The 27,537-nt window shown below is 32.3% G+C and overlaps 4 protein-coding genes across 4 annotated transcripts; 1 reads left to right on the top strand and 3 right to left on the bottom strand.

Moving 5' to 3' along the window:
• LOC109788205 (uncharacterized) lies at nucleotides 1-11,677 on the top strand. The gene is made up of 13 exons (XM_020346879.3): nucleotides 1-159; nucleotides 366-773; nucleotides 1,247-1,493; nucleotides 2,461-2,573; nucleotides 3,756-3,835; nucleotides 4,309-4,450; nucleotides 4,542-4,622; nucleotides 5,385-5,489; nucleotides 5,608-5,790; nucleotides 7,034-7,126; nucleotides 10,635-10,774; nucleotides 10,845-10,911; nucleotides 11,312-11,677. Exons 2-13 carry the CDS (start codon nucleotides 381-383, stop codon nucleotides 11,429-11,431), a joined length of 1,764 nt encoding a protein of 587 aa, XP_020202468.1. The 5' UTR covers nucleotides 1-159; nucleotides 366-380; the 3' UTR covers nucleotides 11,432-11,677.
• A 692-nt stretch (nucleotides 11,678-12,369) lies between these two features.
• LDL1 (LSD1-like 1) lies at nucleotides 12,370-15,137 on the bottom strand. Its single transcript, XM_020346873.3, has one exon. The coding sequence runs from the start codon at nucleotides 15,007-15,009 to the stop codon at nucleotides 12,643-12,645; it is 2,367 nt and encodes a 788-aa protein (XP_020202462.1). The 5' UTR covers nucleotides 15,010-15,137; the 3' UTR covers nucleotides 12,370-12,642.
• Nucleotides 15,138-16,191: 1,054 nt separating this feature from the next.
• On the bottom strand, nucleotides 16,192-20,945 carry LOC109788201 (Eukaryotic aspartyl protease family protein). The gene is made up of 9 exons (XM_020346874.2): nucleotides 20,213-20,945; nucleotides 19,221-19,338; nucleotides 18,726-18,955; nucleotides 18,396-18,635; nucleotides 17,915-18,065; nucleotides 17,729-17,814; nucleotides 17,329-17,443; nucleotides 17,172-17,244; nucleotides 16,192-16,498 (listed from the first exon to the last, which is right to left on the bottom strand). Exons 1-9 carry the CDS (start codon nucleotides 20,761-20,763, stop codon nucleotides 16,365-16,367), a joined length of 1,698 nt encoding a protein of 565 aa, XP_020202463.1. The 5' UTR covers nucleotides 20,764-20,945; the 3' UTR covers nucleotides 16,192-16,364.
• A 3,081-nt stretch (nucleotides 20,946-24,026) lies between these two features.
• LOC145956936 (cytochrome P450 CYP736A12-like) lies at nucleotides 24,027-26,788 on the bottom strand. The gene is made up of 2 exons (XM_083072878.1): nucleotides 26,096-26,788; nucleotides 24,027-25,056 (listed from the first exon to the last, which is right to left on the bottom strand). Exons 1-2 carry the CDS (start codon nucleotides 26,774-26,776, stop codon nucleotides 24,217-24,219), a joined length of 1,521 nt encoding a protein of 506 aa, XP_082929004.1. The 5' UTR covers nucleotides 26,777-26,788; the 3' UTR covers nucleotides 24,027-24,216.
• Nucleotides 26,789-27,537: the final 749 nt, after the last annotated feature.

The following is a 27,537-nucleotide window of genomic DNA, read 5'->3' as shown; positions in this document are numbered from 1 at the left end:
GAAATTTCCGGCCAATGATGAACAATACAAGGCAAAGAAGCAGTTACACCCTCGAGAATGGTGAAATTCCAGGGAAAATTATAAAAGCAATTTTTCTCTCTGTCCAAACGGCAGATCCGATCCGCGCTACATTCCCATCCCACTCTATTCCCCCTTCAGGTTTGTGCAACATCACTTCTCTTTCCCTCTCTTTTCTTCAACACATTCATTTATTCGTTTTCATCAATTTCCCTCTGAACTACGCTCCATTGCTTCAGATCAAGCACCGTATCCTAGATTTCGCCTTCTCTTTTTATTCTTTTCCTTTTTGTCGTTTTGTGTTTGAATTTGAAATCGAGCGAATCGTGGATCTCCGATTGTTGCAGGATCCGTGAAACGACATGGCTATGGTGGACCAGCCTCTGTATCCGATTGCCGTTTTGATCGACGAGTTGAAGAACGAGGACATTCAGCTGCGCCTGAACTCGATCCGGAGGCTCTCCACGATCGCGCGCGCGCTCGGCGAGGAGAGGACGCGGAAGGAGCTGATTCCGTTCCTCAGCGAGAACAACGACGATGACGACGAAGTGCTTCTCGCCATGGCTGAGGAACTCGGCGTCTTCATTCCCTACGTCGGAGGCGCCGACCACGCCAACGTGCTTCTTCCTCCCTTGGAAACGCTTTGCACCGTTGAGGAAACCTGCGTCAGAGACAAAGCGGTGGAGTCGCTCTGCAGAATTGGAGGTCAGATGAGGGAGCATGACTTGGTTGAACACTTCATTCCCTTAGTTAAGGTAGTATATAAATATATACATAGTTGCGTTGCGTTGCATTTTCATTCATCGTATTCAGGTTTCTTTGGATAAATTTCCTTGCAAGTACTTATTCCAGAAGAAAATTAAAAGATAAAAGACATTGAGATTTTTCTTTAGTGTTTGAGTGTTGAGGTGTGTTTGAATAAATTTCTTCTTAAGTGCTTATTCTAGAAGAAAATTAAAAGGTAAAAGACATTGAGTTTTTTCTTTAGCTAAAATTAACTTTTGTAACTTAGTTTTGGAGAAGTTAAATGAAAAGAACTTCTATAAAAAGTTAAGTCATAAGTGTATAAGTTTATTTTAGCTTATACAAGAAGCTCGATTCATCTTAGCTTCTTATTTTCTTCTCTTATATAAGTGTTAAGGAAGAAGTTTATCTAAACAGGACTTTATTATGAGCCTGATTGTCGTTTGAGTGGCGTTCATTGCATTTGTTGTTTTGCTTGTTGTAGAGGCTGGCTGCTGGTGAGTGGTTCACGGCACGGGTTTCGTCATGTGGTTTGTTTCATATTGCCTACCCAAGTGCGCCAGAGGCGGTGAGGACTGAACTGAGAGCCATATATGCTCAGCTGTGTCAAGATGATATGCCCATGGTTAGGAGGTCTGCTGCCACAAATTTGGGAAAGTTTGCTGCTACTGTTGAAGCTCCTCACGTGAAATCTGACATCATGTCTATGTTTGAGGATCTCACGCAGGATGGTATGTGAAGTTGATACGATACCACTAATTCCAGCACCACACATCGTGAATCTGTTAAATAAATGTAGGATAAATGCAACAGTTTTAGTATTTGTAATTGTATTTAGTTCAATAATTTTTATTTCTTAGATAAGTTGAGGACCCCAGTAGGTAGCTGCTATTCTATGCCTGTGAATGATATTCTGAAAACAATCTGCATCCTCTAGGGATTTGTGAGAATCAGATAGTGAGATTTTATGTTTTACTGTGAATACACCATGTGGATGATTTTAAGTTCAGAAGAAGACCAACAAGAAGGAAACTGAAAAAGAAAAAGAAGATTGGAATATAATTAAGGCATTTTTGAGTCTTAGGCAAGTTTTCAACTATTTCATGTTCATATTTAATCTCTGTTCATCTTAGTTTTCTCTTAGTTAGCCCAAATTCTTGATATAGAAGGAGAAATATGTATGTACAGTTGTTTATATATTACTACACACACATGCAGACTTGTACCAGATGAACTGGTTTTGTTATTGATATTTCCAATAAAAGAAACAGTGATCATGTTTTAAATTCGAAAGAGGCTAGATGAAGGAAATTATCCAGTGGACATTCACATAACAGATAATTGATGAAAAGAACAAAACATTATTGTTGTTTATAATGTTATTTGGAAACTTGGCATCCTGATTAATTTTTCATGTGCTTAAATTTGTTTTTAAGAAAGTGCAGCTTCAAACCTTGACATGGTCGGTTGTTAGGATAAGACTTTTAAGTTTCATTTATTCTTGACATTATAATTTATTTTCCTTTATTAGAAACTGAAGTCATTGTTAGTATATTGGACTGACCAACGCGATAAATGAATACAGTTTGAGTGTGTCATGCTTATGTATTTAGTTGTATTGTTAATAGTTTTTTAGTTGATCTGCTGGAACTCGAAGTGCATATATAACCGGTGACTTCTTCACCCTTGTTCTTGCAGATCAAGATTCTGTTCGGCTACTTGCAGTTGAGGGTTGTGCAGCTCTTGGAAAACTGTTGGAACCTCAAGATTGTGTGGCACATATTCTTCCTGTCATAGTCAACTTTTCTCAGGTTTGTTGACCATTAGTAATGTGTAGAGATAAGAAATATGTCTTCCATAGCCATTTTGTGTCCAACACTAATGACTGGATGTCTTGACTGCAACATTTGGGTTGCTTTTTAGTTAACTATATTATGTATGAGTATATTGATACGCTGAGGTCATGTTTAGTTATTGCTCTCCAATCATATGTACCACTATACAAATTACTATGCTTGCATAATTTTGTCATGTTTAGTTATTGCTCTCCAATCATATGTACCACTATACAAATTACTATGCTTGCATAATTTTGGATACTAATCTAGTTGTTCTGTTTCATAGGAAGAATGCATATGTAAAATATGTATCAATTTAAGATTTCTTTTGTCTAATATAAAAAATGCATGGATGGAAAACAAACAATTGTACTGCAAAACAATTTTTTTGGGGTCTTATAATATTGTTTCAGAGCTTAAGTGTCAATTTACCACACAGCAATAGTACCAACAATGCTTTATACTACTGAATGTTGGGTGTTACGGTGCCAACAATAACATAAGTATTGCAGAGATGAAAATATGCGATAGATGAATGGGCATAAAAGAATAGGTAAGGTTAGAGAAGGAATTGCAGTTTGTGAATAAGATAAACTTGTACCAAATGTGGGTGTAGGATATGTATTTATATGCAGTAAACTGGGCTAGTAGTATAATATAGAACAAGACAGCACAAAGGAAAGAGTTATCCTTGAGCATACTAAACTTGTTTAATACTCTGCTCTTATCAGAGAGAAAGCAAGGGTAGCTTGTACTAAGAAAAAATGATAGTATATCCATAAGGTCATGTGAAAAAAGACAAATTGAAGATGCAGCAATAAGTTTCAAATGAAGGTTAGGCTATTAGTATGAAGTAGAGGAAGACCAAGAAAAGCTTGGTAAACCATTAAAAAGAACTTAGATCTAAATGGCTTCTATGAAGACTTGGTTTTAGACAGAACACAATGGTGCAGTGTAGTTGGAAAAGGCTTTTTGTTTTTGTTGTGGTATAATATTGTGTCAAAGGATTGTTTATTTCCTCTTCATGCTTTTCATGATCACAGTCTTGTTCTTTTTTTGTTTAATTTGTTTTTTTTTTTTCCTTTTCTGGCTTATGTTGTTTCCAAAATGAAGTTCTACATGTTCTATAACATAGTTGAATCGCTCCTTATCCAGGATAAGTCATGGCGTGTTCGTTACATGGTTGCAAATCAACTATATGAGCTATGTGAAGCTGTTGGTCCTGACCCCACCAGGTAACTTTTTCTTACCTGCTAAATGATTGGTTGGTTATCATGATTTTCTGACACACTTTTTTTCCATTGGTGCTATTGGAAAATCTGTTTTTGTTGGTATTAATCACTACATTCTTCTGTTGGTAAAAAAACTCATGCTTCATGATTGAATGTATAAAAGTTATGACTGCATATTAATTTCTTCATGGTCTATGACATTATTTAAAAGAGGAATGCTAGCATCACACTTTTTTTTTCATAGCAATGCACTCTCTAACACACTCCTTCTATTATACTCTACTATTCTTTAAAATTTATTAAAAATTACAAAATCATAAGGGGACTCATTTAATAAAAAGTGAGACCTACAAAATTTTGTGATGGGGCTCATTAAATAAGTAGTGACACCTACAAAGTTGTGATTTCTAATAAATTTCAGCAAATAGTAAAATAGATTCTAATTAACTGTTTATATGATGGTGATGAATTTGTAGGTCAGAATTGGTTCCCGCATATGTTCGGCTGCTGCGCGATAATGAAGCTGAAGTACGTATTGCTGCTGCTGGAAAAGTAACTAAGTTCTCTCGTATATTAAATCCTGAACTTGCCATTCAGCATATTCTACCATGTGTGAAGGTAAAGAGTTACAGTTAAATAATTGGGATTCTTACAATTTAAAATTTATGATACTAGTTCAATTAAGACTGATCTAGTTTGCGTACTATAGGATTTATCAACAGATTCATCTCAACATGTTCGTTCTGCATTGGCATCTGTTATAATGGGAATGGCACCAGTGTTAGGGAAGGTATGAATCTCTATCTAAGCTCATTAAGCATACTGACATAAAATTAGCACGTTTTTAAAAATGTGTCTACACAAATTTTCAAAAGGGATAAAAAATCATATGGCTTAGGATATTATATGGATAAATGGTTTAGCTGCTTAGCATATAAGGAAGTCTTTCCAAATGTGGCTTAGGTTATTATATCCTTTTTTGTGGGTGTATTAGGCAAGCAGATTTGCACATTCTATTATAAATAAATGCAATCTGTATTTGCATATTTCATGCCTTATTTAATGTTTCCTTGTCTGTGGAAGGGGAAAAATTTAGGAATGGAATTGACTTCACACTTCCTTGTAACAAACTAACAATGCAAGTCTTGGACAAGTTAAAAGTAGAATGCAACTCTTTCACACTCCACCTCACAAACTTTGGCCTTTCCTATGGAATAAAATTTAGTCAATAATACTCTGGTCTTTTGCTAACTACTAAATACGAATATGTGAAAATCAAAACCTTTTCATCTCAATGATCTCACTCTATTTTTATTTTCAGGCTCCTATCTATTTTCTTCTCTTTCTCACTTTTCATTTTTTTATCTCCTCAGACAAGCACATCCCTGTTTCCATTTTCTCATACCCTATGCTCCTGCGCTAGCAATCGTTGTTTATATTCCTTAACTCTTGAAACTGTTCCCATCTAAAAAGTAACTCAACTCTTGTTAACAAATAGAGGATGAATGTGCCTTCTTGCTTTTACAATATTTTGGTGTTGTGGTGGTTGCAGGATGCAACAATCGAGCAACTTCTGCCTATTTTCCTCTCTCTTTTAAAAGATGAGTTTCCTGATGTCAGGCTAAATATTATCAGCAAGCTTGATCAAGTGAACCAGGTATGTGGCTTAAAATTGAATATTCTTTTATTCTTTCAGATCGGCATGTACATTTCAAATGCCATTATTTTTCATATACTCTCTCTATTGAAGTCTGTAATTTACACGTGGATTGCAGGTTATCGGTATCGATTTGTTATCTCAATCTCTGTTGCCAGCTATAGTTGAGCTTGCTGAGGATCGACACTGGAGAGTTCGACTTGCAATCATAGAATATATACCCTTGCTGGCGAGTCAGTTGGGCGTAGGTTTTTTTGATGATAAGCTTGGAGCTCTCTGCATGCAATGGCTAAAGGACAAGGTTTGTGAAGCAACCAAAATTATGTTCAAATTAGTTCAACTTCTACCCCTAAGTCTATTTTATTGAAAACATGTTATTTTATGTTGTTTGCTACACAGGTTGTTATAAATTTCATATATTATTTTAGTTCTTTTTTTTGGTCAACAAATGTTTAGTTTATGCAAGTTTGAATTAGTTTTTTCTTTTAATAAATAATTATAGCAGAGATATTTCAAAATATTTTTTTTAACAGAGAAGTTTTTTGAATATATAATAAATAAATACACATTATTATTTCTTTGTTTAGTATATGTGTGCAGTGTTGATTTAGTTTTATATATAGATATACATGTAAATTGTGTAAACAAATTAAGTAAAAGAAAAAGAACAATGTCATTTAAATTTATTTTATCCTATGTTATGATAATATGGCATAATTATTTAAGTTTTACTCTATTTTTTTTTATTTTAAAATTTTATTTCAATCTTAAATATTTTGACAACTTTTCTTTTAGGTTTTAAATAAATTTATTGTAAAATTATAAATAAGCTTAGACCACATATGAATCATTTTTTTGTCAATGTTTTATAACTTTGATGTTAAACGAAAATCATTGCTCTCTCTCTCTAACTATCCATGTATATCTGGGGCCGTATCCAGTGGAAAGCGTGAAGAGTTGGCTTATTTCCTTAAATGGGGCGAAACACAATAGTTAAAATGCTTTACAATAGGATTCTTTTTTTGTATTTTTCTATGAAGAGAACGTTAAAAAAAAAAAAAAAAAAAAAAAAGGAGTTTGTATTAATTTTAGGAGCTTCCCCTTCTTTTTTTTTTTTTAACTCTAAATCCCAAGTCCCACCAACACAAATCACCCAAGTGTTTTTAACTTCAAATTAGATTTTAAAATAAAAATATAATAAAATTACATTTCTTTGGTAATTTGTACAGTTTTGTTGGTGAAGATTGGGTTTGCCCCTAAGGACCTCTCAAGGTTCCTATGTGTTAATGTTAGAAGTTATGGAGAAGGCAAAAGGGTTTGCCCGTGGTGCTCCATTTGTGATTGTTTGGTGTATTTGGTTGGAAAGAAATGCTAGGATTTTCTCTGGTCGAATGTTACTTCGGAATTCATTTGGGATAGAGTAGTGCTCTTAACTTTTTTGTGGGGTGAGGAGGGGAGTTCAATGCCGTTCTGTTTTTTATTATTTGTTTTATAGTATAAATATATCATATTGACTTTATCCAATGCATTGACCATGGGTGTAGGTATACTCAATCCGCGATGCAGCTGCTAATAACATCAAACGCTTAGCGGAAGAATTTGGACCAGATTGGGCAATGCAGCACATTATTCCCCAGGTTTTTATAGCAGATGAACTTAGTCTCTTGATTTACATCTGCAGTATATTTTACCGTAAACTGTGGAAAAGGATTCCAACACCCCATATCACAGAACATCCTCTAAACCAATGTTTTGAAAATGTTGACCCAAACTTGCACTCTGTGTACAGCCAATTTTGCTTAAATCATGTTTTCTTTTTCTTTTTCAAAATCAACTACAAATAATTTCGAGTTTCTTGATCATTTCATAATTCAAATATTTAGGATTTGACATCTTAGCCTACGTATAATGCCCATAATCAACTATAGACTAATAAGAAAACAAAAAATTACAAGATAATACTGATTTTGAAATAAAGTTAATGAAAAAGGAAGTAAAAAAAATAAAGAAATGAAATGAACTGTTGGAAAGGGGTTGCAAGCTACAAAAGCAACTAACTACTTTAAAAGCTTAAAGAGTTAAAGTCAAAAGAAAAGGGCAAGACATTTATGTAAGACAAGACTAATCAATTGAGAGAAGGAAAACAAGGTTGATACATGCTAGGAAAGTGAGTGACGTAAGAGGAGTGAGTTGGAAGCTTTAAAAGCAAAAGACCAGGATAGAACAAGACTTTACAGCCATTGTTTAAAGAAACCCCTAGCTTTGGAGTTTGGAGCAGTGGTGTTCAAGGAAAGATTCTATCAACTTGTAGAAACTGTTCTGATTCTTCTGAATACTTTGTTACAATAGACACTTCTCTTATAAGGTTTTTCAAAATCCATATTTTCTATCTATCTATTTATCTATAATATAAAAGCAAAGCTGAGCTACAAAGTCATATGTTGTCACATCAATGTATTCTAATTTGCCACATCAGCTAATTTGCTTATGTGTCAAAGTCTGAGGAATTTTACTTCCTATCACATTCTCTCTGCTGAATTAACCGACCAAATATTGTTTATTTAAAAGCTAATTTACACCAAAATTAACCACTTAATGTTGACACATTTCTTCTAAGTTCTACCTTCCTACTATCCATCTACCTTCCTACTATCCATCGATATTTAGTTCATATTCCTTTTCCGCAACATTTCCTATGGATATTGCTTATTTGGGAAAAATGGATATCGTTGATATTTCTTATTTTTGCACTCTTAAAAAGACAAAGCCTTATTCATTTGTGAGTTCTCAGATGGTTTTTCTCCAATACTCATATTTTTTTTTTTTATATTTGTTCACTCTCCTAAATATTCTAAAGCACATTTCTTATTGAACGCCACAATTCTTATGAAGATTGTTTATTTAGGACATGTGAAGAGTATTGACATTTCTTTTATGATCTCGTGTGTTTTAAAGATGTCTAATTTGCATAATTTTATTGTGTTATATTTCATATTCCTTCTCCACTCTCTTGACTGTCTTAAAATGTTAAACAATTATAAAACATAATACTCATTTAAATTTTGTTGAATGTGTTTCATAATTTTCATCAAGAATCTTCACAAGTTTTGTGACAATCTTTTGACATTTTCAATTCATGTTATCAATGATTCATATTTAGAAGTTCATGAATGTTCTAAGGCATAATTCTCACTAGATTTATATTTTTTCCACAAAGAATTAAAAAAATGTTAAAACTGTAGGAAAAATCCAAACAAAAGATTTTAATCAAGAAGTTTTGAAAAAAAAAATTACATTTATCAATTTTTTTTTTGTTGTGGTAGCTTAATTTGTAACTATGAAAATTATGATGAATTTAATACAAATTTGATCATATTAATGCAAATTTAATGTTATTATTATGCTTTAAATATAGGATTTATATAACGATTAATATAATACAAATTTAAATAATTTGTAACCTTACATAGTATATTAATTATTTATTAATTTTGTACATAATTTGTTCTGCTTATTATTATTATTATTTTTCAAATCAGCTCATTCATTATAATTTATGCATAATTATGTAAATTTGCTTTGAATTAGACTTTACATGTCTATATAATAATGACACAAATCATTTTAATGATTTAAATTTAAAAGGATATTAATCGGTACGAACTAATATTTTAAAAATTTAGAATAAAGTTAAAAGGATTACAACAATATAAAAAATTTATATATTGTAATCAAAGAATTTTATTTTAATTCTGCTTGTATAAAGGAGTATATTACAAAAAGAAAATACTAGTTTTATATAAAATTTTATTAAATCTAATTTATAATTTAAGCAATCTTATTTTTACTTATTTCTTTGCATTAATTTTACTCAATAATTTTATTATGACCTTCTAGGAGAGTTATAAAATAACTAATATAGTATATAAGGTTATAAATCATTTAAGTTTGTATTAAATTGGCTGTTATATAAACCCTACATTTAAACCATAATAATGTTTTGGATTGAATTTACATTAATATGATTTTACAGTATTTTTTTAATAAAAATAGAAAACTAATAATTTTGTTTATCTAGCTATCACAACCAAATAGAAATTATTGTCATTTAATTATGGCTATAATTCAGCTCCTTATATTGTAGGTTAAGATAATAGTTTTTATATCCGTGTAAATTCTGTTGATCTTGATTTACTAATGTCTGTGTGATTTATTTCTTTCTATATACAAAAAATATGTAAATTATTTATTGGTTCAAAATGTAATTATTTTTTGATTCTTCACGTATAATTTTCATTTTATATAACATTATTAGTTTATTATGTAATTTTAATTTATTAAATTGATAAATAAAAAATATCAAAGAAGTTAAAGATAAAATATAAGATTTATTATATTATATAAGAAGAAAAAGAGTTTTTAGTAGCAAGACTTGAAAAAAAAGATTAAAGGACCAAAAATAATTAAAGCTAAACTATAAATTAATTATAGTAATTCTAATAGTATAGTTTTATTTTATTTATTGTATTAATAATGATATTTTTCAAAAAAAAAATAGTGTTTATATCAATTTAAAGTGAGACATTAATAGTTTATTTTTTATTTTTTATTTTATTTTTTATTTTTACAGTAAACAACTTTTTAAACTATAAATATTGAAATAAAAAATGTTGTGCAAAACTTGAAATATAATTTAATTCATGTTATCTGTTAAAACTTCAACCATCTAATAGAGAAGATATGCTTTTGCAACATGTTATATTGCTGTGTTAAAACTTAAACCATCTAATGAATAAGATATGTTATTGCAAGACTTATCCAAAAAATCTATAAGATCTCTACAAAGAAGGCATAATGATAAAAAAAAAAACCTAAATGTTAGATTATTTTCGTGGGTATTATCAATGTGAAAATTAAAAAATTGTTATAATAAACTTATATTTAATAATTTAAAAAATCACATCTAAAATTAAACATGAAATAATAAAATAATATTTTTAACACATTTTTAAATTATTATCAATTAAAATAGTTAACTTATTTACCCGCTCACATGCGCAGGTCCATATATAGTTTTTCCTTAATGATATTCTTAAATACGGTGCTGTTTACTATTTATCTAAACAAGTATTGTATCGTTTGCAGGTTTTGGACATGGTTACTGATCCCCACTATCTGTATCGAATGACAATCCTGCAAGCAATTTCTCTACTAGCTCCTGTTCTGGGCTCGGAGATTACTACTTCAAAACTTCTCCCTCTGGTCATTAATGCATCAAAAGATAGGTAAAGTTGCATGGTCCTTACTCTGTTTGTGTGTCTTCATTTGAACCAGTCCTCATAGCATGTCTTGCAGGGTACCCAATATCAAATTCAATGTAGCTAAAGTGTTGCAGTCTCTCATTCCAATTGTTGATCATTCTGTAAGTAGCTTCCATTTAAGTTTTCATCTTTAATACACTTCCCGTAGTTACTTGGCTTATAATATGGATTTCTTAACCATAAAAGTGCATCTTGTAAATTAGTTAGAGCTGCTAAGTATTTTGTGAAATTATTCACTATAAAAAGAATTTCAAACCAGTTACTTGCTTAATTTGCTTGGCTTAACAAATCAGCTTGCTAAAAGCTAAGCTGGCTGTTTGGAAAATGGTAATAAATATCACTTGAAAATCTTTTTCCCAATACTTCTCACCAATCTATTGTTGGTTTTTAATAAAGTTTGTGGCAGTAAGGAATGTTTGATAGAACACCGTGGGTCGCTTTCTTGGAATGCATCATTCTTTTAATGTCTCTTTACTAATAATTATCTTTTGAACAATGTAGGTTGTTGAGAATACTATCCGTCCTTGTCTGGTTGAGCTCAGTGAGGATCCAGATGTTGATGTTAGGTTTTTCGCATCTCAAGCGCTACAATCTAGTGATCAAGTCAAGATGTCTAGCTAGATCAGTCTGTTGTTGCCTTTAGTTTTTTTCTTATAATATTTACATTTTCTTGTGTAATTTGGCGTCAAGCCTACTTGCCTAATCTTTTGTATCACATATTGTTGAGATCCAGCTTTGCTATTTTCGTAGTGATGAAAATTATCCAGAATTGAGATGGGTTTTGACGTCCACTAATTCTATGATTTACCAATGTGAACAATTTGTATGAAATTTTGATTACAATGAATATATTCATTATCTGTTTAAGAGATGTATATTTTATAAACCCTGGTGCTTGTTTGTTATGAGAGATGTTTATGTAAACAAATTTAAAAGATAGTGACTAATGAAAAGGATGCAGGCCATATCAAATGTGGTTACTGGTTCGCTTTTCTATTCAGATAATTGGATAGTTTGCCATAAAAGAAAAACAACCGACATACGTTCGTTTTGGCAACAATATAAACTGAATCGAGTGATACTACTGTATTCGTCAGCAATTTTAAGATCCAAATTGGTCCAAAACCAAAACCAAGGCCAATCAGGAATTGGCTTCTTTTCCTTTGGCCTTGGGGCACATGAATTCCAAAAGGAAAAATAAATAAAAACCATTCCTTAATAAGCTCATGTCTTCGTTATTTCTCTGTTCTATTGCCTTCGAAATGTGCACACGATAGGCTAGTGGATAATGACTTGAAAATGAAGAATATAACTTACTGAAGGTGAAACTAACCTTAGCCTTCTTTATCAAAACGTGTCCACCCCAGTCCTCAGGTTTCTGCTTTATACCAACTAGTAAAGGGCCATCCCATGTTTACATTATAACTACTGCAGTCTTCCAGTGTTCCCACGATGGTGAGAAAGTTATGTTATTTCCACCCCATGCCAATAAAAGGAGTTTCTGTCGGTGAATCTGGAATTAAATATGCTGCTTATTATAGAGAGGGGTAGAGAGCATATTGTCGAAAATTTAGAACTATTTTTTGTTCATTGAATGTGGTATACACGATTTGATCATTGGTAACCAACTTACATTTAAACATTTCATTTTACACTCATGATCATACAGAAGAGAATACAGGAGTGCCAGTTCAATTTGTTCATAATGTAACATGATTGGGGAAAATGTCTAATAATGAGTGGGAAAAAATGGTCAATATCTAAATCTAACAGAAAAATGCAAGTTCAATACAGTTAACAGGATCAAGGAGGTTCTATTCTCCATGATGCTACTAAGAATTTTCTTTCACAGCCACGAGACCATTTTCCTCTTCATTGAAGTTGGGTCTAGACAGTTTTATGTTGGCAATAAGAGATTCAACAGCACTACTTAAACCCTTCCTCCCTACCAAACTCACCCCAAAATCGCGGTTCAACATTCTCATCCTGTTCTCGTCTCCCTCCACCTGACTCAACTCAATGACACGCTTCTTTGAAAGTAAGGCATAGAGATAAAGACTGCCAGAATCCATGACAGCTCCTCCAATTTTAACCCTCAGTAATGAACTGGAATCAAGATTACTCAGTTTTGGATCAAACAACGCAGAGAAGCTCCCAAATGTCAGATCAGGTTTCTCAAACAATCTGTTCAAATCATCATTCTTCTGGGTGACACTTTTTGATGTGTCACTCTCAACAAGCATCGAAGACCTCCTCTTTGCCACTCTCAAAATGTTTGCAGCCTCTCTCATTCCACTTAGAAACGCCCCGTGCATTGTGGCAGGATACTGTTTGCTAGTTGCCTCTCCAGCAAAGAACACTCTACCATCTCCAACACTCTCTGCAAGAATATCATAATCATCACCTGAAGATCCAACAGCAACATAAGAGTAAGATCCATAGGCAAAGTGATCCTTCCCCCACCGAGTACACCCCACCTGAACCGGATCCGGAACAACAATCCCCTTCGGATTGAAAATATCCTTCAGAATGTCCAACACCCTTCTCACAGACTCCAGCGGTGACATCATCTCAAACCTAATCGCAGCCTCTCCGGCGACAAGTGCAACCAGAAGCGGCCCCCCAGACACCGACGAGTAGCTATAGAACAGAAAAAACTCACCCCTCATACTCAAATCCTCAGTCAAATGACCAAACGTGTCAATATCCCCACCCCAGAAATTATAAGGAAACAACATTGCAACCTTGTTCAACAACCCAAACCCCAACCTATGAATAGCATCCTTTTTCCTCTGAGGAAGCTCAGGCACAAACTCAATATCCCCCTTCTTCAGCACCCCCAATGGAACCGTACACAGCACCATATCCCCCCTAAACTCCTGCCCACCAGCCCAAACCACCACCCCATCACTCCCATACTTCACACACTCCACAGTCCTCCCATAGAAAATCGGAAGATCCTCGGCCAACGCCCTCACGAATATCTCATTCCCCCCAGGAATGAAACAATGATCACCCCCCATCTCATAGGGATCATCCTGATCCCAATACGCCATCGACAAATTCGCCATGAGTGTCGCATTGGCGTACTCCAAATTCGCGAGGTGCCAATTCAGCAACATCCTCTCCTCCTTATCCTCCGCCACCTTATAAACCCTCCGAAACGCCTCCAACGCCGTCCCCAACGGCACGTCCACCGACTTCACCTCCTCAATCATGGCCTGTCTTAGCTTACAAACCCTCTCCAACAACTTGTTAAACGAAACCTCAACTCTAGAGTCAACCTCAGAGTCAACACTCCTCCCATCAGGCAAATAGAGAGGACAAATATCCCTCACCTTATGCAAGGGCAACCCCAATTGCCTCGCAAGAACCCCTAGAGGGTTTCCATTTATTCCAGTGAGAACACTCCCACCAAAATCCGCTGCAGCCTCAACCCCATCACCACTCATCCTCTTAGTCTTAACCCTCCCACCGGGTCGGGTCCTACCCTCCAAAATCGCAACCCTAAAGCCCATAAACACTAATTGCCTCGCCGCGACCAAGCCCGCGAGCCCAGCACCGATCACGATAACCGTTCCTAATTCGGACCCGTCAAAAGGTTTCAATTTGAGGGTTTTAATCTCCTGCGCGACGCCGAAGTTGATGTAACCGTGCTCCAGGAGGAACCGGTAAGCGGTTTCGACCAAACCCTTGTGCTCGGAGCGGATCGACCGGAGGGCCCGGTCGCAGGTGAGCCAGGCGGAGACGTTGGAGCGCCACCGCGCCAGGATGTGGTTGCGCACCACGATGTAGTTCGATTGCTCGGAGCCTCCGACGGTGGAAACCACGTTGGCTTCGATCTCTTCCTCGGTGAGTGAATCCACCGGGAACCCCACCGAGATCGCGATTAGGGCTTCCACGTCGCAGTCCTTGGCCACGTCGTTGCGCCGCGTCTTGGCCACCGACGCCGCGGCGGTGAGCTCGGTGAAGAATTTCTTGCGGCGGCGGCGCTTCCGCGGCGGGGGGACCGGGTCGGGTCGGGTGGAGGTGGGGTTTTGGGGCCCCGAGGAGGAGTCTGGGGAGAGGGTTTGGGTGGGGAGGGAGGAGTCTGGGTCCTCCGAGGAGTTTTGAAGGGAAGCTGCTGCGACGTCGTTTTCCGGCGATGGGGGTTGCGGTGGTTCCGGCATTGCTGTTGGGGGGTTAGTGTGATCACTCATGGATGCTGCTCTTCTTTTTCGTTCTTCAGATCATTTTCTTTTTTCGTTTTTGGATAAATACTAGAATTAGTTTTCTTCTTTGGTTACCTTACCTATCATGTGAATTTTATGTTGAAGAGATGATTCTTTTTTTTTTAATTGGTTCTTAAATTGATTTTTTTTAATTAAGTCTTTTATTTTTATATTTTATAATTTAATCTTATAATTAAAATTTTATTTATAATTCATAACCTATAAAATTTTATAAAGGATTTTTAATATCTGCAAATCTAAACATTCATATTAGACTATAATTTAGAGTTATCTTTCATATGTATCAAAAATATGTTGAAATTTTTCATTAGTTATAAACAAATTTCTAATTTTAAGGACTAAAAATTAAAAATTAAAATAAAAAATAAAAAATAATCTTTAATTTAAGACTGAATTAAAAAAAATCTTAAAAATTTAATAATTAAATAAGATATTAAACTTTTTTATAATCTTGTTATAGTAACTAAATATTTACTGGTAAAAAAGCATTGACTAATTTATTTTAGGACCGTTTATTCATACATGTTCTATGTTTTATTAATATTTACAATAATTTTTTTATTATATTAATATACTTTTCAATTTTCCCCCTTATGTAAGTAGAAATAGCGTGAAATGGAATGAAAAAATAGAAATACTGAATCATGATTTGTTAAAAAAAATATTATTTATTTGGACCTGATAGAAAACATTTTCCTTCAAATCGGAATTAAATGTAAAGAATAATGCTATTTTCCCATTATTTTTTTATAATATTAAAATATAAATGATTTATGTTAAAAATATTAAATTAAAAATTACTTTTAAATATATTTATATTATTTTTTTCCACTTTTTATTCACTCATCTAAACAAGTGGATCTTCATTTCTTTCACTCTTATTTCAATTTATTAAAATAATATATCTTTCTTATTTTCCCCCTTTATTTATACCATCCTTAAATATATCTGAATAAATATTTGCAAAATTGATTATTATTTGTTTTACTAAGTAATTTTTATTTCTACATTATTTTTTACTCTTTTTTTTTTCGCTTTATCTTTTACTTGTTTTTCTACTTTATATCCCCTTTTAGTTTTTTTTATCAGATTGGCGTAGTGATCATTCAATTGGACTATTTTCGTTACATAATAACAAGTCAATAGTAGTTACTGATGCATAAAATTATCTTTGTTATCTATAGTCGTTATTATGAGTTCCAATCTTTTGGGCTGTAACTGTACATTTTTATACTCGTGCATGGCATATAGGATTTTATCATGAAAAAGGGTCAAAGTAATACTATGTATAAATAAAATCTAATGAACTCTTTGGGAGTGAATTATAGCATGCTGTCAGGGATGAAATTATTTTTCTTTCTCAATCTTCTGCTTGGCATGTCACAATCTGCTCGCTTCCAACCAATTTTCTGCTTCGCATTATCATAAACAACCGAATATCCTCTCAATGAAATGTCTGCAAATGTCATTATCATAAATCAATGAGGGCAAAAAAACATAACCAAAGTTAAGCAAAAGAGAGGAAAAGACATGATGCAACACATGGTTAAAATTTCACCACTTACATAACTTGAACAAGCTTTGTAATATAATTAGGCCATCGAAAAGGTGCAACATGATAAGTTAGTAAGTTTTGATGAATGTACAATAATGTCACATCACATGGTTAAAATCAATAATTTCAATGGTATATTATCACAGTATCTGTTATCATCTACTAGCTAATGTTTCGGGTTCAGGTAGTGGAGATCCAGAATAAAGGGGGATGAATTCTATCAGAAAAGTATAGCTAAGTTAGAATATTGTCAAATGAAAATTTAACTTTAAATCCTGGGAATAATTCTCTAAATTCTTAAACAAAGAAAGAGTCAAATGTTTTTATGCTTGCAAAGTAGTAAATGCATCCACTTTTCATTTAATGTTTTCTTTACTAAGTGTTAGTAAAGTTTCAAGAGAATATAACTAGCAAAAGTTAGTGACAGATGAATCAAATCATAAAAGAAAAAAAATCAAAATTGAAAAGGGAAAAAAGAACATCACAAATAAAATTTATTAGAACAAAATTAGAAGGCAAAAACTGCATCAGAATATGCTTTCAGGTTTTCATTGAGGGTGAGACTTGAGAGTACCTCCAAGTATAATTGAGGATCCATCATTTACATTACTACCGTCAAGGATACCCAAGCACACATGGCCTTTGTTCTGCAGCGTAGGAGAGTTTATTAGAAGACATGACAATAACAAAATCAGTTAGAACAAAAAGTTGTATTAGAAAGAGATGATTACACTGATGATCAAGTAACCCTCTGGAGGTATCTGAAACAATGTGGACAAAATCCACCACTTGCTTCCAAACCGAAGAGTTAAGGTCTTGAAGTAATCCTTTACATCTTTGACAGATCTGCATGCATGTAACATGAATTTTATAACAATCTGTTCCATTGTGATTGGTCAAACAGATGCAATAAAATAATAGACTTATTTCATTTCTACATATCATGATCAGCCAAACAGATGCAAGAAAATAATGAACATATTTTATTTCTCCATAACATAAGGTATTAAAGAATAAGAATATTAAAATTTAAAACAGTGACTACTTTTTATATTATCTTACTTGTTAGTTATTAAAAACAACGTTATAAAGCCAAAAACTATTGCACCTTGAGTAAGTAAATTCTCTTACTTGATTGGGAAATTAGCTTGCCAACAAATGGGTAAAGTAGTATCTGAATCATCTTGAACGAGTCCCAACCCAGAAACTTCATTAAGCTGCACCAATACATACATAATGAATTTGTGGCATTCAATACCGGACTCAAGAAAAATGTAGAAAATGGTCGCAAATGGATAAATGAATGTAAAAACTCACAGAAGCAACAAGATCCAAATATGCCTCTTTTGTGAAATATGTGTAAGAGCTGCCACTATCAAAAATCACCTTTCCAACTTTGCTTTGGCCATCAAATCTGAGTGGGCGATTACCATAATTTATTCCAAGAATCTCAGTTTGGTATAAATCCCTATAGGGTAGTGTATATAGCACATATAAGTTACAGAAGAATCACAACAAACCTCAGAATAGTGCACACCATGTCAGAAAAAATTAATAAAATAGGAGTTTTCAAAAGGACAAAACTTAGTGTTATTCTCTAATCAGAATTGGAATTTTATCTTAATAATATGTGTAAGTGTATATTATCAAGAGTTGTATTAAATTTAAATGCATATTATTGAGGTGAAACTCAATTTTGATTGAAGAACAACACCAACAATACCTATGGTATTGTACCTAAGTTTTGTTCTTTTCAAAATCATACATAAAAGTACATCGTTAAGAAAATAATACTCACGAAGTATGGGTATAGGCCATGGGTACCCAAGTCATGCCCCAATATGGCACAAAATCATCACCCAAGAACATGTATCCACCACCAACATCATCATTGCTTAGGCAATGACCAACCACATTCTTAATAAGCCCTTTGCTTGCTAACTGGTAGGGTAGGCTGACTTGTGCCCTGCTCAGTCCCATGATTCCATCTGTCTTAGCCAATGTGTTCAAAAGCAAGCCTTCTTGATCATATCCACACCTTAAAACAACAATATTGCATAGAATGGATCAGCATTTTCTTATAATATATTGCCTTAAGGAAAAATAGCAGTAAGAAGAGGATTCATACCCAAAAACAAAATTTAGCTTGGTTTTGGATCCATTAGTAGTTACAAGATGAAGCTCGTCTCTTATAAGAACCCCCAAGGAAGAACTATGATCTGCATATTGAATTTCATAGTCACACTGTTGCAATATTCCTTGATGTCCATTCTTCTGATTTTTCTGAACATCCATGCAAAGGGCGTCCACAGATGATACTACATTGGATCTTGTTGGCTTGTACAGGACATGTGCTCCCTGTATCAATTTAATACTTTGAGTAAACACAGTTCTTCAAATGGAAAAATTGCATAAACATACAGTAAGTTTATTTCTACAGTACATCTTGCTGAGAGGCCTTTTCTACCTTTTAGAAAGGAATATACATAAAAATAAAAAATAAAAAAAAAGAGGTATAGTTATGCTATATTGATATTGCACATTGCACCCCTTCAAAATTCCAAAATCCACATGCATATGAGGTTGATTGATATTTGACAAATATAAAAATAATTCAAATTACCTTCCCACAACTTCTGCATGGAGCATCACATTGCATCCAAGTTAAGTCACTCCCTGTATCCACGTCAAGGAAGTAACTTTTTGGAGGATTTCCAACGCGCAAAATAGTGAAATACAACCTGCAAGGAAGAACATTTTGCTAAGCCATCACAACAATGATGCAAGAGGGGGAACTGGTGTAGCTACAATACAAATCAGTAGCTCCTAGCTTATCATACAATTGGAGTCTCTCAGAAGCATATTTAACATGGACTCCAACAACCATATTACTCACTGGACAGATCCCCATTTTGTTAAAATGCACCACAAACCGGCAATAAAGACATCATTGGGTGTATATATATTGAGAGGGGAGAGATTCACTTGGTCTAAAGAGTTTTGGGAAACTTATTTTGCTTAATAACTTATATTCTATATCATGATTCAATTGTTAAATTAAATATTTTCAATACATAAATCAAGTCTGTAAAATTTTAAAACCATTTGATTCTTCGATTTATTAATTTAAATTGATGGATAAAAATAATTTATACATTGATTGAAATTAATAAATCAAAATATTAAATAGTTTTCAAAATTTTTAAAATTTTACAAACTTGATTTATACATTAAAAACTTTTAATTTCAATAATTAAATTATTGAAATTTGAAGTAATACATAATTTATTGAATAAAGTAAGTGAATCTCTATTCCCTTTCACATATATATTAATTGATCCTGTTTTTCAATAAGCATTTACATGAACGAACTAATTTATGTATGTTAAAATATACTTTTTGGAAAAGTTAAATGAGAAGATTTCTATAAAGTCGAAGTACATTAATTTTAATTTATGGAAAAAGTTCAATTCACTTTCCCGAAAGGCCAAACAGAGACATTTAAACTTTTGATTTTTTTCTTCTTTCCCCACTCATGATTTAGCTAAACGACACATGGTTTGAGTTCTAAACCCAACAATGAAATCAGCAAAATAGCAACGATTTTGATCATACCCGTCTGGATACACGTTGCCACTGACTGGAAAAACTGAAGATGAGTCAACGGCCACAGCCCCAGAACCAACGACATCGTTTTTTCGGGTGAAAAGCTTCTCTTTTTGAACAACCTTCCGCAGTTGAAGCTTCACATCCTTCTGCCCCAAAACACCAAATTTGGGAAACAAAGGGAACAAAAAGGAACTCGGCGTGCCATCATCTTTCTTGGGTCCACGCAGTTCCTGAGTGGTGGTCGAAGAAACAGAACCGTAGAGAAAAAGGGCAAAGAGAAGAACACCAAAAAACGAAAAAAGCTTCACTGGGGTGCTGTGGAAGAGTCTTGTGAATGAAAAAGTAAGGTCAGGATTTGATGGGTAGGACTGAAGTGGAGGGTCAGTGTTGTGAGTAATTGTGTGTGTTTGGTTACTTTGGTGTTGCTGTGGAGAAGGTTGAGGAGAAGGGTTAGAGAAAGTGAAAGCAGTGATGGTTTTGCCCAAAGAAGGGTTATCTGGGGGTGGAAGGGAGATTATAACAACGCCCTTGATCTGAGGTGATTGATCAGATTCCATTTCTGAATGAATGATATTGGGTTGTAACTTTTAAGAGAAAAAGTGCAAGAGAGGAATGAAGATGAAGATTGTCTACCAAATGGTCATAGTCTACTGTGTCGTGTGTTCAGACTCGGTCAGTTGGATAGGCTTTTGGAATTTCCACTGCAAGCGGGAGAAAGTGTTCAGAAGCTTCCGAGCAAAAGCCATGTTTCACAAATGTTACCTCTCAATTAAACTCATTCAGATGGTCAACAACACACTGTAACACAGTAATATTATGTTAGTTTCATAATTGATACTAAGGATGCAAGTGAAAGTAGGTTGAGGAAATACGTGAAAAGAGAAGAAAAGTGAAAGTAGGTTGAGGAAATACGTGAAAAGAGAAGAAAAGTAAAAAAAAAAAAAAATTGAGGTTATTTGAGAAAAAGAGAAATATAAGAAAAAATTATTAGTTTATATTAAATTAAATAAAATGTTTAAATGATGTTATAAATTAACTTTATTTTTTTATATAATTAAAGTGTTCACTCAAGTGATAGAAGAAAAGATAAGGAATGTAAAATATAAAAGTTTCCTTGGATCCCCTCATTTGAGAGGGTATATAAAATTACAAACACTACATAAGTTTTCAACTCTTTCATTAGTAATTTAACTAATTGAAATCATTTCACTTTGTCCCTAATATTTGACTCCTTCCCCTTTCTTCCCCTCTACACAATCCATTGACGTAAAATAAAGTGGTTAAAAGATATATAATTAAATTTTATGATATCATCTTATATCATATTTAATAAGTTTTATTGTGACTTTATATTTTTTAATAAATTTTAGTTAATAATAAATATATTATATATATTTTTTCAAATGTATTATTTAATTGATTTTAATTTTATTTATTATCATAGTAAAGATTTTTGTACAAATATCCAAGCAATAGAAAATAGGGAGGCAAAGTCAATTTATTATCATTATCATAATTTGAATTTTGAAGGGTTCAAATTTTATGAATAAAAAAATGTAGATGGGAGAAAAAAAAATTCTCACTAACTTTCCATTTGATAATAACAAATAGGTGAGAAATAATCAAATAAAAAAAGAATGAATGAAAGCTGGTGAATGAAATTACATTGATTTGTTATTAAAAAAAATAAATTGGTAAATCTCATAATATTATTTTCTCGCTCAATAGAATAGAAATAACAAACAAAAAAATTTCTATTATGAAGGTCAAATAGTACTATTGTCCAAGATCTTCGTCTCAAACAACAACTTTATGATGGTTATTTACACAACAAATAACTTTAGATAGGAAGAATCTTTGGATCTACTCACTCCCCTTATAAAATTAATTTCATATAGATTTGAATGCATGTTTGAAATAAGTTATTTATAAGTTAAATTTAAGATTTTAAAAAAATAAATAGGAGAAAATCTTAACAAAAATTAATTTATGCATCATCTAATTTAAATTATAGAAAAAATTATTTTATTTCTCTTCATATTTTTGTTTATTAAAAATATTTTTACAAAAATTTATCCAAACATATCTTTTTATAACAATTAGCTTTCACATCTAAGTTCAAAGCATCTCATATTATATATATATATATATATATATATATATATATATATATATAATTTTTCATAACCATTAACTTTCAAATCTAAGTACAAAGCATCTCGTTATATTAAAAATAAATAAATAAATAAGGAGTTATTATCTTTACACCATTCGATTAGTTACATCAATTTAAGCCTTATAAAATTATGAGTCATTTTCGTCGAAAATAAAAGAAATACTATTATTTAGTTGTCTTTTTCATTGAAAATAAAAGAAATATTATTTAGTTGTGAGTTGTGACTACCGATAACTAGTGACCTCTAAGGACTAGTACACATAACAAGACAATAATTTTAGGGTTTTCAGGGATAAAAATTAATTCCGAACTTGTGAGTTTTTGTCCGTTCGATTTTAACAAACAAACAAAAAAAATAATTTTTACTAATAATTAAAAATTATGTATATATATATATATATATATAGGAAGAGAGCTATAAGCATACCAATATAACTTTTATTAAGTATTACATTACTCAATAACTTTATATTAAATATGAATTTTGTAAATCCAACCGTTAGATTGAAAGTTCATAACACTTTATACGTGTATATCAAATTTTGTTAAAATTGAACAACAACTTGAAGGTAATCAAAGTGTTCATATTTTAGTGTATTTTGAAATAAATATATTACGTCAATTTTGTTTTATAAAAATGAAGTATCAAATCATCTTAGATTAATATAAAATTTTATATATATGATCTAAGAGATATGAACTTTCAATCTAATGCTTGGATTTATAAAATTCACATTTAACATAAGATTATTGAGCAGTGTAATACTTAGTAAAAATTACACCAGTGTAATTATATAACCCCTTATATATATATATATATATATATATATATATATATGTTCTATTTTGTAGACTAAGGATCAAGAAGAAGATGTGAAATCTTAGCCCGAACTCGCTTCACACTGTATATAATAAATATATATTACTCTAATTTTTTTACATGTATTTTAATTATAGTGCATAATATATTTTTATACTCTAATAATTAAAATATAATTTAATTATTATAATAAAAATAATTTAAATTATAGTAACACTTAAATATGAAAACTGACATTACATAATTTATCAAGAAACAATTTAGCTATTATTCTTCTTTTGTTTTTATGATTCATGTTATTTATTGATTTTTTATATTTTAATTGAATTCAAATGTAGTTAATATTTTAGTATTCTTTGTTTGAAATTATACACAAGTAAATTAAACTTTTTATAAAGATGAACGAGTTTTCCTAATTCTGACAAGAATTAATATGGTAGTTCTTTATTTTATTTTATTTTATTTTTTATACATTATATTTAAACTTATCCTTAATTATGTCCCACCTAATGGAACAGAGAGATAGTCAAACTCATTCATGAATTGTCCTTTTACAATCTTTAGACATCACTTTCATTGAAATTTTGTAAGTAGATTAATTTAAAGATCATGACATAAGTTTTGCTTGAATAAACTTTTGTGTAAGAGAAGAAGATAAAAAGGTAAAATGTTTTAAGTTTTTTATAAGGTAAAATTAATTTATATATTATAAGTTCAATTTATTTTTTCCTCTTATTTCCTTTTTTTTATTAAGTGTTTATAAAAAAAATTATTCAAGTATATAGTCTTATTGCTAACTAACAAAACATTATATTTAACAAAGAAAAAAAAAAGGGACTTTCTTAATTAATTGGAAAAGAACTATCAATAAACTTACATGGAAAAAGACGAAATTTCAAACTACAAACAATAAAGAGTACTCAAGGGCGACAAGCTAAAATAATTATACAATACTCTATTCTCTCCTAGTTTTAATTATAATACAAGATCAACCACCATTGTGTCATGTCTAAATCAATTAACCAACGTTTCATTTAGTTGACGATAAGTTGGTATCAGAAGCAAATGGTTTGCTCTTGGCATTGATAGCCCAAATTTTTCATTCATATCCAATTCATCATGACTCATGCCATAAGGTAGTTCCCAATTGAAGCAGTGTACCAATTGAGCCAAAATCAACTTAACTATGGTCAAGCCCATTACAATTCCTGGACAACTTCTACGACCAGACCCAAATGGTATAAGTTGAAAGTCTTGTCCCTTAAAATCTATATTAGAGTTTAAAAATCTTTCTGGGTAAAACATTTCTGCATTTTCAGACCATGCTTTAGGGTCTCTCCCTATAGCCCATGCATTTATTATAATTCGTGACTTCTTCTTAATGTGGTAACCTTCAATCACTATATCTTCCATGGATTCATGAGGGGCTAGAAGAGGCACAACGGGGTGTAATCTTAGGGTCTCCTTCACAACCATATCCAAATAACTTAATTTTGTTAAATCGGTTTCATCCACCATGGTGTTTATTCCAACCACATTTTTTAGCTCATTTTGAAGATTTTCCATCACTCTTGGATGCCTCACAAGTTCTGAAATGGCCCATTCAATCACATTGCTTGATGTTTCTGATGCACCTATTATCATGTCAAACACAATACCCTTGATGCTCCTTTTGTTAATTATATGTGCATGTTCATCGTGGGGATGAATTGGTTGGTCCTTTAAGGAAAGTAACGTGTGAATGAAATCCTTGTGGTGCCCTTGTGTCGTAGGAGATAGTTGATGCTCCTCTATCATTGTATCTAACATCTTATCTAGTGCTTCACTTATTTTCTTCGAGCGTCGTGTTAATCCCTATTAATAAGGCCCACCAAGACATAATTAGTTATTGAAATAAATATATTAAAAATTAGAAGTAGTTCTTTTAAGTTTCATATTTCTTTGATGAAAAGATTCAGGTAACTTTTTTCTAAAAAAATTCTTTATATTTATTTTATGTGCATCACTATATGATTTTTTTTCTTCATCTATTCATATACTATAAATTAGAATACATTAAAACTCTCATTTGTCTTCCTCAATCACATAATTTTAATATTTTTTTCTTCAGTCTTTTGAAGCTAGATTTCATACTATCCTCAATTAGCCAAAAACTTTCATTGTCAACTATTGTTCTTTTTATCTGTCTCTAAATCAAATTTCAATTTTTTTTCTCATATTAATATTTAATAATGATCTTATATTATAATTCAAATTATTATAAATATAAAATGTATTTATATGCTTAAAATATTTTTTTAATGATTTTTAATTACATGAAAATGAACATTTATTTAATGCAATAAAATTGTTAGTCAATAAAATTTATCCTTTATTATCGTTTTTTATTAATTTAATTCATTGGTCATATTACCTTTATACAACTTATTTATATCAATAGCAATTCTATTATTTCAACGCCACATAATTAAATTTTTCTTATTTTTTAGTCACTATTATATTAATATAAAGTCTCACTAGTTTTTTTGTAAGTGACTAATCCTTGAAGAACTCAACCATATTTTTTTCTATTTAGAAAATTCAAACTTAAAATTTTACGTAAGATCCAACCTAGTGCTACTTTGACAAGCATCATGATATTAGTAAGATAGAACAAAACTTGGTTATGATACTTCAGGTACTACAAGTGTCGTTTTTAATTAAAATCAAAAGTTTTTATACATAATATGTGTTAATATTTAATAAATTTTTTATTACATATATTATCATAGCGATATAATAAGTGATCTTGTATTTAATATTGCATACAACTATATCCTATGTTTTTTTTAATGTTCATTCTAGTTAATCTTGATGATGGAATTAGTTTCTTCATTTAACATACACTACTAACCTGAAGATCAAAGGGTCGAAGCCAAGGCAAATAATCTGCGAAATTGAAAGCACCGGAAACAGTCATGGTCTCAACAAGAATACCCTTCAAATCAAACCTATCATCTTTGTTCCGTCCCAACACCATCATGCATGCCATATCCTCCAACACTTCCCCCACCTTCTCGCTCACGTCCACAACCTCACGCGCCTCCCTCACGCGCCGCACCATCGCCTCCACTTCCCGCCTCCTCAAACCTGCGAACGACTCCACCTTCGACGCGCTCAGCAGGTGCGTGGTGCACACTCTCCTCACGCTTCGCCAGTACGCGCCGTACTCCGCGAACGCCACGCTCTCCGGGCCGTACGTGTATTGGGCCGCCTCCAACTTGGGCCTGTTCGCGAACACTACGTCGTGGGCCTTCAGGAACAGTTCCGCGGCCTCCGGGGACGAGACCACGACCGTTGGAACATTTCCTAGTTGGAGGGACATTATGGGACCGTAACGTTTGGCCAGGGATTGCAGGGAACGATGTGGGAGTGTTCCGCTTCCTCCTACCATGTTGTGGAGGTTCCCGATTATCGGTAGCCGTGGTGGCCCCGGTGGACGCGGTGGCTCTTTTGGCCGTGACACGCTGGTGCATAGAATGTATATCAATGTGACAAGGGGGGCTATGAGAATCGCTAGTGTTAGAGGGAACATGTTTGGTGAAGTGATCTTGGTTTATTGAAGATGAAAAATGGATTCTTGTAACTTGTACTTATAATGTTTGTTAGAGGGGACCATGCTTGGCTTCATGATAAATTATCCATGATTACATTGAATAGGGACCATTGTTACAAGTTTTCCAATATATAAATTTGAAAATATTTGTATATTTAATTTATCATTTAAGAAGCTATGGGGTCTGACCACTTCACATGTTTAGTTTTACAAACTATAAGTATATATGTGAAAAATAATATTTATAAATTAATTTTATAAAATTGGATTAGACTTATAATTTACTTTCTTAAAATATATTGATATAGATATCTCAAAAAAATTAATTCATCCGTAAGAGGAATATCTTTGATTCACATGATAAGATGATAAATAAATTATTGTACTATGATGAAATACTATTGATGTAATTTTAAGTTAATGTTTGTATATTTGATTTCAAACTAATTTTGAGTGTATAAACAATTTGAAGTAGTATTTGCATTAGACAATATTTTAGAATAAAAACATTTAAATTTTTAAAATCAATTTTGACCAGTTAACTTTACAAACTAAATGCTCACCCAGAGACACTAAAGTTATCATGTTTGGATGGGGAATTTATATAGGATAATTCATTTATTTGAAAATTTTCAAATTTTTTGAGCTGAAATGTTTTGTTTGGATGGGAAATTTACAAAGAATTTGAAATTGAAGCATTTGTAAAATTCCTTAAAATAATAGAATTTCAAATTCTCTAA

This window comes from Cajanus cajan, chromosome 1, assembly GCF_000230855.2.
Source record: "Cajanus cajan strain Asha chromosome 1, NIPB_CcT2T_4, whole genome shotgun sequence".
NCBI classification, from domain to species: Eukaryota; Viridiplantae; Streptophyta; class Magnoliopsida; order Fabales; family Fabaceae; genus Cajanus; species Cajanus cajan.
Note: the sequence above shows the minus strand (reverse complement) of the source record. Positions and strands in the feature narration are given on the sequence as shown.